Source organism: Neophocaena asiaeorientalis, unplaced genomic scaffold (assembly GCF_003031525.2).
Source record: "Neophocaena asiaeorientalis asiaeorientalis breed wild unplaced genomic scaffold, Neophocaena_asiaeorientalis_V1.1 scaffold167, whole genome shotgun sequence".
Taxonomy (NCBI): Eukaryota; Metazoa; Chordata; class Mammalia; order Artiodactyla; family Phocoenidae; genus Neophocaena; species Neophocaena asiaeorientalis.
The window spans coordinates 760,913-772,114 of NW_020175022.1; the positions used below are offsets into that span (position 1 = coordinate 760,913).

Sequence of the window (11,202 nt, forward strand, 5' to 3'; positions counted from 1 at the left end):
GTGTGGGGACACAGAGACGAGGGTCAGGGGGTGAACCCTAACCTGGAGGAGCTTCCTGTCCCAGGGTAGAGATAGCTATAGACACAGACAGTAATAATAGACAAGGACCAAGACTTCCAATTTACACCACAAGCATCACCAAATTAAGCAAGATCAGCTTATGAGAAGTTTGGATTTATAGGTTAATTGCCTCTTTATAGGACTTTGTATTACAAGAAGATTGATCACAGAATCCTTATATATAAGATGGCCTGCCATTAACTTAATAATTTTATTGATATAAATTCAATTTTTGCACATGTTTTAGGAACAGGTGTGCTTGTATGTAGGCCGATTAGTGTGAATACAAGTGTCCATTTGCTGGAGAGCCCTAACAATGTTGTGAGTGCTCAGAGAAGCCAGCATCACTTGTATTCTTGCCTTTCCTGGCAGCGGCATTAGATTCGGCACCCACTGGGTGAGACTGGTAAATGGTACAACCCCACCTCCTCAGTGGGGACCCAACCATGGACCATTTCCTATTACCTGTATCTCGTGTTGATGGAGAGAATCTCCTGGATTTCTGTCGAGCTTCCTACTTATATCCTCCCGGAGCTTCTGCAGGCAGTTCCTGGCCTGGGAGGAGAGGGCAAGAGGCTTTAGCTTTGGGAAAGAGAGCACATCAACTCACCCACCTTTGTGCCTATCCACAACCCATACTCCTATGAGTCAGGTACTGTTCTAAGTACTGGCTGGGAAAGGAGAGATTCTAGTCAAGTGGGGCTGCAACGCAGTCCCTCCTATACAAGCAACAAGATAATAAAAACCGTGCCCTGGTGTATCTAACATTTTAGTTGTGGAGACACACAACCCAAAAGACAAATAAGTAAAACATGTAATATGTCATGGTGACAAGTGCCAAGGAGAAACATGAGCCAGAGTGAGGGTTAAGAAAAGTGGGGAGGGGACTTCCCCGGTGGTCCAGTGGTAAAGAATCCGCCTTCCAATGCAGGGGACACAGGTTTGATCCCTTGTTGGGGAACTAGGATCCCACATGCCGCAGGGCCCATGCGCCTCAACTGGAGAGCCTGCGTGGCGCAAACTGCAGAGCCCACATGCTCTGGAGCCCACGCGCCACAACTAGAGAAGAGAAAACCTGCATGCCACAACTAGAGAGAAGCCCACGCGCCGCAACAAAAGATCCCGCGTGCCACAACGAGGGTCCCGTGTGTCGCAACTAAGACCCTACACAGCCAAAAAAATAAACAAAAGATAAATAAATAAATATGTTAAAAAAAAAAGAAAAGTAAGGAAGCAAGGCTGGCAACTTTAGGTAGGATGACTGGGGGGACAGTGCTAGGTGCATGGTGCTTAATAAGTATTTGTTGATTAATGGATTGGTTGATTAATGGAAGGGTCAGAAATGATATTTACACATGAGGGGGCATGGTGCTTTGGAGATACGAAGGGAGCAGAAGGGAGAAAATCAGAACCTACAAAAGAAGGGAGCCAAAAAAATGTGAGGTTCAGAGAAATGACCTAGGTCATTTCCACGAAGGGAAGGGGTGCCCACCTCCTGGATATACTGGACCTCACTCTTCAGCTGGTTAATATTCTTCTCATGGATCATCTTGTCTCCTGACTTCCCCTTCAAGTACACCTGAAATAAGGAAAACAACACTAATTAAGAGACCTCCAATGGAAGCAACCTAAATGTCCATTGACAGAGGAATGGATAAAGAAGATGTGGTGTATATATATACACATACACACACACACACACACACACACACAAAATAGAATATTGCTCAGCCATAAGAATGAAATAATGTTATTTGCAGCAACATGGATGGACCTAGAGATTATCTTACTAAGTGAAGTAAGCCAGACAAAGAAAGACAAATATCATATGATACTGCTTATATGTGGAATTTAGAAAAATAAAATGATACAAATGAACTTATATACAAAACAGAAATAGACCCATAGAAAACAAAATTATGGTTAGCAAAGGGGAAGTGGGGGGGAGGGATAAATCAGGAGGTTGGGATTAACATATATACACTACTATATAAAACAGAAGACTTCCCTGGTGGCTCAGTGGTTAGGAATTCTCCTGCCAATGCAGGGGACATGAGTTCGACTCCTGGTTGGGAAAGATCTCACATGCCATGGAGCAACTAAGCCTGTGTGCCACAACTGCTGAGCCTGCGCTCTAGAGCCCACGCGCCACGACTGCTGAGCCCATGTGCAGCAACTACTGAGGCCTGAGTGCCTAGAGCCCGTGCTCCACAACAAGAGAAGCCACTGCAGTGAGAGGCCTGCACACCGGAACGAGGAGTAGCCCCTGCTCACCGCAGCTACAGAAAAGCTGGCACACAGCAGCAAAGACCTAACACAGACAAAATAAATAAATAAATAACCAACAAGGACCTACTGTATAGCACAGGGAACTATACTCAATACTTTGTAATAACCTATAAGGAAAAAGAATGTGAATCACTTTGCTGTACACCTGAAAGTAACACAACATTGTAAATCAACTATACTTCAATAAAAAGAAAACTCCAGTTAAATTAACTCCACATAGGCAGCCTCATACACTGCTGGTGGAAGGGTAAATTGTCACCACCTTTCTGGGTGACAATTTGGTAATTCCGATCAGAAGACTTAAAACTATACTTACTCTTTGGGGGCTTCCCTGGTGGAGCAGTGGTAAAGAATCCGCCTGCCAATGCAGGGGACATGGGTTCGATCCCTGGTCTGGGAAGATCCCACGCGCCGCGGAGCAAATAAGCCCGTGCACCACAACTACTGAGCCTGTACTCTAGAGCTCGTGAGCCACACTACTGAGCCTCTGTGCCATAACTACTGAAGCCCACGCACCTAGAGACCGTGCTCCGCAACAAGAGAAGCCACCGCAATGAGAAGCCCACACATGACAATGAAGAGTAGCCCTGCTTAGTGCAACTAGAGAAAGCCCATGCAGCAACTGAGACCCAACTCAGCCAAAAATAAATAAATAAATATAAATAAAAATTTTAAAATAAACTATATTTACTCTTTAACCTATCAAATCTATTTCTGGAAATTCATCCTAATGAAATAAATTTAGCTAAACTAGCATAAATACTCCCGTACATATATGCAAATTCATGGAAAGGGGGTTATAAAAGGGGATTTACACATTTTTCTCTGTATACCATGCTTGAATCTTTAACAATTGAGAAAGTATTTCTTTATCACTTGTATTTTAAAGCACATTCACAAATTAGTAACATATATGCTCGACAAAATATTGTTTATGGCTGTAAAACATGGAAATAGACAAAATGTCCCACAATGGAGGATTAAAGAAATTATGGTATGTGTATACTAGAACACTAAGCACCCATTTATGGATACAAAGATGTTATAAACTACCATTAAAGATGGGGCAAGCAGGGGACTGCCCTGGTGGTGCAGTGGTTAAAACTCCATGCTCCCAATGTAGGGAGCCTGTGTTCGATCCCTGGTCAGGGAACTAGATCCCACAGGCATGTCACAACTAAGAGTTTGCATGCCACAACTAAGGAGCCGGTGAGCCACTACTAAGGAGCCTGCCTGCCACAGCTAAGACCTGGTGCAACCAAATAAATAAATAAATATTTAAAAAAAAAAAAAGAAGAAGAAAGAAAAAGTAAAAACAGTAGAAAAACCCACAGAATGGGAAAAAATTAAAGATTTTTTTCGAAATCATATATCTGATAAGGGTCTATTATCCAGAATATATGAAAGAACCCTTAAATCTTAACAATTAAAACACAATTGAATTTTTAAATGAGCAAAGAATTTGCATAAATATTTCTCCAAAGGAGATATACAAATGGGCAATAAGCATAAGAAAAGATGTCATCAGGGAAATGCAAATTAAAACCACAAGATATCACTTCACATCCACTAGGATGGATATAATCAAAAAGATGAACAATAACAAGTGTTAATGAGGATGTACAGAAACTGGAACCCTCATACATCACTGATGCGAATATAAAATGGAGCAGATGCTTTGGGAAAAAGTCTGGTAGTTTCTCAAAAGATTAAATATAAATATAGAATTACCATATGAGCTAGCAATTTCACCACTGCTAGGTATATACCAAGAGAACTGAAAACATATGTTCACCCAAAAACCTGTACATGAATATTCAGAGCAGCATTATTCATAAAAGATAGTGGAAACAACCCAAATGTCCATCAGTTGATGAATGGGTAACAAAATGTGGTATATTCATTCAAGGGAACATGATTCAGCCGTTAAAAGCAGTGAGTACTGATGTATGTTACAACGTGGCTGAACCCTGAAAATACTGTGCTAAGTGAAAGAAGCCAGACACAAAAGGCCACATGTTGTGTGATTCCATTTATATGAGATGTCTAGAAGGGGCAAATCAATAGAGACAGAAGGTAGATTGGTGATTGCCAGGAGCTAGAAGGAATGACTGAAAATGTTCTGAAATTAGTAGTGGTGGTGGTTGCACAGCTCTGTGAATATACTAAAAACCACTGAATTGTACACTTTAACCAAATCAATTGTATGGTATGTGAATTACATCTCAAAAAGCTGTTTTTAAAAAAGAAATAACAAAAATTGTTTTAATTTTTAAAAATAAGTTCCATAAACACACTTCCCACCGGTCTCCACAACTTCTAGCAGCTAAACATGGACAGTGGATAAGCACCTAGAAAGGTCATCCCATCCATCCCCGTGCCCGGGGCCGGGTCGCACAGAAGTCACTACAGACTGACTGTGGTCTCCTGGTGTTAATTAAGATCCTTCCAGGAGATGGCCAGGAGCTAGCATCGCAGGTCTGGTTCTTCCTAGTCAAACCACAAGGTCCCTTTGACGAAGTCAGCCGTTCCCTCTCCCATGTCTATAGGGAGAAAGAGAGGAGGGAGAAACAGTGGAGGTGAACTAAGCTTACCTTAATGATCTCTTCATGTCCATCGTTGGACTCCACCAGTTCTGAGGCCAGAGAATGACCAGATGAGCGGCCGGACACCATGGCATAGGTCTTCCTGCCGGCCTACCGGAGAAAGAGAGAAAAGTGGCTCAGAAACCATATGACAAGCACAGAACTTCTGCCCCTCAACCAATGAAGAACTGCTCCTCAAAAGACTTGAAGGGTTAGTCCGATTTTCCCCTCCAAAAATTCATTTCAGAACCTCTACCAGAAGCCACAGGATGAACACAGCAGCAACAAGAACACAGGACGGGGAGAATTAGTTGAAACTGCAGGTTAGTTTTAATTTTAATAGGGGTCTCTCCATCCCCCAAAGCAGTGCACAATGCTGAGGTCAGCTGGGGGTGTCTGAAAGGAGATGCTCCCGGGCAGCAGAGGAGATGGCTCCAGCCAGCACTGGGACGAGGAGTCGGCAGCAAGGAAGGAGAACTGGTGCAGGGGAGGAGGCCTTGCCCCACCAGAAACCTCAATACCTTCTGGGCTATGCGTTCAAGTTCATCTCCTGTCAGTTCACCCTGGAGAGTCAGCCTGAGAATGTCCACGCTGCCCTAATAATGACAATGACAGCAACAATAACCTCTTACCTTTATAGTCTACTACCAGTACACATGCACTTTTGCCAGCCCTGTGGAGTGGGCCTTATTATCAGCATTTCACAGGCAAGAAAAGCTGAGGTCCGGGGAGGTGACATCAGCTTATCCAAGATCAGTTCACTCTTAGGTGATAAGGATGTCTCCGGGGACTTTGACAGTGCTCTTTACAATGCACAGAGACTACACAGCACACTGCTCTGTGTGGTTCCAGAGGGGCTACCCTGGTCCTTGGATTACAGGAAGCACATTGCATGCACTCTCCTTTCCCCAACCCTGAAGACAGCATCCCTGGATTGGTCATCCCCAATCCAGAATTTCTGCACCTGACAGCCAACCAGGTAGTTATGGATATATAAGACTAAGATATCCTTCCAGAACCAAATCATAGGAAGGTACATGAATCCAAACCCCTATTTCTATGAGCCACACAGAAATTATCCAAATGAAAGCAGGCAATACAATAGATCAGCCTAACTTCAAAGGGAAAAGCAGATGTTCTTACATAACTCAAAGAAGTTTTAAAAAACACATTGTGGGGAGGGTGGGAGGGAGGGAGACGCAAGAGGGAAGACATATGGGAACATATGTATATGTATAACTGATTCACTTTGTTATAAAGCAGAAACTAACACACCATTGTAAAGCAATTATACTCCAATAAAGATGTTAAAAAAAAAAAACACATTGTGAGCAAGATAGAAAGCATGCAATAAGAGGGAAAAGTGGGGGGCTGGAGATTTGGAGAGATAATAACATTGAGAGAGAATCAGCAAGGCAGAATGGACCAAATCCTGCCAATAACCCATGTTATGTGTACAGGTGGACAAGAGGCTTAGCCACTCTGGGCCTCTGGATCTCACTGGAAAAATAACGGTTGGAATAAGTATCTCTAAGGCTCCTTCCAGCCTTGATATTATGGCAGCATAAAAGAGGAGTATATGCGTGTCCCATCCAACGATGGGAAGATGGGTGCTGAACTAGCCAAGATGAAAGTGACCTTGAGGTCATCTGGTCATACCCTGCCATAAGGTCCAGAAGTATAAATGCCATCTTACTCTTAACACATTTTAAGGAACCCTCCTAACCTTCCACATGTCTGCTGGAAAGAAAGAAAGAAGAATGGACTCTGCCCAGAGAGTTGGGAGAAGCTTTTCTGGGTAGGCAATAGTCCTTCCTACACAAGAAAGAGTGACTTGGTGGAGAAGTAATCAGTCTCTGTAGTCAGCTACTTAACTCTCAGTGTTCTCGCTATAAAATGGGAATACCATCCAACTGAGGGCTTTTGGTTGAAGATTAACTGAAAATGTATGGAGGTTGTTCTCTGCCACATAAGAGGGAGGTACTCAAATATTAGCCTCCTCCCACTTCTCGGAATGAACCCAAATTTAAGAAAAATGGAAGACACTTCCACATGGCCCTTAAGCCTTCCCAATCCTGGCAATGTAGCTAGTTTTACAAAAACACTTAATTCCTACCAAATAAAAGCCAGACCCTTAGTGTGGCATTTAAGGCTCTCCACAGTCTGAGTCAACTCACATCTCCTGCTACTGCTCTTCATTGCCCCTGGTCCAATACGTCCCATGTCCTCCCACTTCTGTAACAGTGCTCTCATCATTTCCTTTGCCTTAAATGTTCTTTACAATGACTATACTACCCAAAGCAATCTACAGATTCAATGCAATCCCTATCAAACTACCAATGGCATTTTTCACAGAACTAGAACAAAAAATTTCACAATTTGTATGGAAACACAGTTCTTTCCTCCCATTTTCACCAGGGGCATCTGCAAGTCCCTCAGGAGCTTGCATTCAATTGCCACATCTTCCATGACACTTCCCTACATCCTGTGGGAAACACATACTCCCTTCCCTGAGCTCCCTCTGTATCACAGGGCCTCTGGTGGCACATGCCTCTCACTTAGTTGTGATCCATGAGGAATTACCCCTTCTAACTGTTAACTCCTTTTGGGCAGCTGTCTGCCACAGTCCCTAACAAAGGTAAGTATTTTCTGAATGCATAGTGAGTGTTCCATGACATATAGGTCAAGAGAACATTACAAAAGAAAGAAGAAAAAATAATTTCAAAATAGCCAGAGTGGCTGCCAACTCCTTTTCCCCAGGACGCAGGCATGCATTCAGATTAAAACACAATCTCAGGAGTTCCCCGGTGGTCTAGTGGTTAGGATTTGGCGCTTTCACTGCTGTGGCCTGGGTTCAACCATGGTATTCTAATTGGAAGAGCACAGACAACTAGGCTGGATCTGGGCCCTGAGAGGTCATCTCCTCTGTTCATGTCATCAGAATTCCAGCTGCAGACAAGAAAGAGAACAAGTTGAAGAAGTACTCAAGGAAATAATGGCTGAAGCTTCCCAAATTTGGCAAAAGACGAATCTGCAGATTCAAGGAGCTCAGCAAACATGATAAACCCAAAATTCATGCCAAGATATATTGTAATTAAACTTCTGATAACTAAAGACAAATAAAAAATCTTGAAAGCAGCCAGAGAAAAATGACACCTTACCTATAGGGGGAAAGCACTTTGAATAACAACAGATTTCTCATCAGAAACCATGAAGGCCAGAAGAAAATGGGACACTATTTTTCAAGTGCTGGGGAAAAAAAAAACCTCACAATCAATGTTTTTCCCAGGAAAAATATTCATCAGGAATAAGGGGGAAATCAAGACATTCTCAGGTAAAGGAAAACTAAGAGAATTTCTTACCAGTAGACCTACACTAAAAGAATGGCTTTGAAAGTTCTCTAAACAGAAAGGAAACAATAAAAAAGGAATCTTGGAACATTAGGAAGACATGGATAGCAAAAACGTGGGTTTTTGCTTTCCCTCTCTCCTTGAGTTTTCTAAATTATGTTTGATGATGTTTGATGATTGAAGCTAAAAATTATAACCCCATCTGATGTTATTCTAAATGCATACACAGGAAATATTTAAATTAATTATAAATGGGAGAGGGTAAAGGAATGTAAAGGAAGGCAAGGTTTCTATACCTCACTTAAACTGGTAATACTAGAGCAATCACTACAAAGTCTATACAAAGAAATAATACTCAGAAACACTATAAATGAATCAAAATTGAATCCTAAAAAGTGTTCAAGTAACCCACAGAAAGGCAGGGAAAAGAAAACAGAGAAATGAAGAACAGAGAGAACAAACAAAAATAAAATAGCAGACGTACCATACCAATAATTACACTAAATGTACATGGTCTAAATACACCAATTGAAAAACAGATTGGGGCTTCCCTGGTGGCGCAGTGGTTGGGAGTCCACCTGCCGATGCAGGGGACATGGGTTCGTGCCCCGGTCCAGGAGGATCCCACATGCCGTGGAGCGGCTGGGCCCGTGAGCCATGGCCGCTGAGCCTGCGCGTCCGGAGCCTGTGCTCCGCAATGGGAGAGGCTGCAGCAGTGAGAGGCCCATGTACCGCAAAAACAAAAACAAAAACAAAACAAAACAAAAAAAACAGACTGGCTGGAATTCCCTGGCAGTCCAGGGGTTAGGACTCCACACTTCCACTGCAGGGTGCCTGGATTCAATCCCTGGTTGGGGAACTAAGATCCCGCAAGCCACGTGACCATGGCCAAAATAAATAAATAAATAAAATAAAAATAAAAAACAGATTGGCAGAATGGATTAAAAAAAAAACATGACTCATTTTATGCTGTCTATAAGAAACATACTTTAAATATAAAAATATAGGCTGGTTGAAGTAAAAGAATGGGAAAAGATATATCATGCAAATATTAATCAAAGGAATGCAGGAGTGCTGTATTAATATCAGATAATTTAAGCTCTCACTACAAGAATTTAGAAAAAGAAGCAAACTCAAAGCAATCAGGAGGAAGGAATTAATAAAGATAAGAGCATGAATAAATAAAATTTAACACAGAACAACAATAGAGAAAAACCAATGAAACAAAGAGCAGTTCTTTGAAAAAAATCGATGCAAATCATAACCTCTAGCAAGACTGACAAAGAATAAAAGAGAGAGACATAAATACCAATATCAGGAATGAAATAGGATATTTCTACAGATCCTGCACGTATTGAAAGTATAAGGTAATACTATGAAAAACTCTTTGAACATAAATTTGACAATTTAGAAAAAATGAATCAATTCTTCAAAAAATACAAACTACCACAGCTCATCTAATATGACATAGGTAATATGAATAGCCTTATAACTATTAAGAAAATTAAAGTCATAACTTAAAACTTCTCGGGAGTTCCCTGGTGACCTAGGGGTTAGGATTCCAGGCTTTCACTGCCGTGGCCCAGATTCAATCTCTGGTGGGGGAACTGAGATCTCACAAGTGTGTGGCGAGGCCAAAAAAAAATATTCTCAAGAACTATCTGGGCCCAGATGGCTCCACTGAGAATTCTACCAAATATTTTAAAAATTAACACCAATTCTATTTCTACATAATCTCATCCAGAAAATAAGAGGAGGGAACAAATTCATTTCATCAATCTATTCTTATTGTGTGGCACCAAGAGCAGACAAAGACAATTTTAAAAAGAAAAAAACAAATAAACAGACTACAAACCAACATCTCTCATGAATACAGAGATTTTACTCTCTAACATTTTGTTAGAACATGGGTAAAAGACATGAAAAGATATTTCACTGAAGAAGATATACACATGGCAAATAAGCATATAAAATAATGTTCAGCATCATTAGTCATTAGGGAAATGCAAATTAAACCCACAGTGAGCTACCACTACACACCTATCAGAATGATTAAAACAAAAAGTACACCAAATGCTGGCAAGAATGCAGAGAAACTGGATCACTCACACATTGCTTGTGGAAATACAAAGTGAAACAGCCACTCTGAAAAATAGTTTGCAATTTCTTATGACCCAGCAATTATACTCCTGGGCATTTATCCAAAAGAAATGAAGACTTATGTTCACACAAGTTCACACAAAAACTTGCACACTAATATTTATGGAAGCTTTATTTGTAATATCGCCAAACTAGAAACAACCCAGATGCCTTTCAGTAGGTGAATGGTTAAACAAACTGTGGTACCATGGAATGCTTACCATTCAGCAAGAAAAAGGAACAAATTATTGATGCATGCAACAACAATTTCCAAAGAATTATGCTAAATGAAAGAAGTCAATCACAAAAGGTTACATACTATACGATTCCATTTATGTATTGATAATAGTCTTGAAATGACAAAATTATACAAATGGCGAACAGATTAGGGGTTGCCAGGAGTTAAGGAGAAGATGGAGATGGGAAGGAAGTGGGTGTGACTCTAAAGGGCAACCTGAAGTATCTTTGTGGTGATGGAAATATTCTGTCCCTTGACTGTATTTATGTCACTATCCTGATTGTAACAGTGCACTATGGTTTTGCAATATGTTACCACTGAGGAATGCTAAGTAAAGGGTACAGAGATCTCTATTATTTCTTTTAACTGCATGTGAATCTACAACTGTCTTTTTTTTTAAAAAGTAATACTTCCAGGGCTTCCCTGGTGGCGCAGTGGTTGAAAGTCTGCCTGCCGATGCAGGGGACGCGGGTTCGTGCCCCGGTCCGGGGGCATCCCACATGCCGCGGAGCGGCTGGGCCCGTGAGCCATGGCCGCTGAG

The 11,202-nt window shown here is 41.5% G+C and overlaps 1 protein-coding gene across 3 annotated transcripts in view; it reads right to left on the minus strand.

Moving 5' to 3' along the window:
- TUFT1 (tuftelin 1) overlaps window positions 1-11,202 on the minus strand; it is a 45,153-nt gene that overhangs the window by 15,622 nt on the left and 18,329 nt on the right. For 2 of the 3 annotated variants that reach the window (XM_024762870.1, XM_024762869.1), the window contains exons 2-5: window positions 5,456-5,530; window positions 4,944-5,045; window positions 1,553-1,639; window positions 526-615 (exon numbers count right to left, since the gene is read on the minus strand). In XM_024762870.1, coding sequence (XP_024618638.1) covers window positions 526-615; window positions 1,553-1,639; window positions 4,944-5,045; window positions 5,456-5,530 — 354 coding nt within the window. The remainder of the gene's footprint in view (window positions 1-525; window positions 616-1,552; window positions 1,640-4,943; window positions 5,046-5,455; window positions 5,531-11,202) is intronic. The other variant, XM_024762871.1, reaches the window with a different exon arrangement.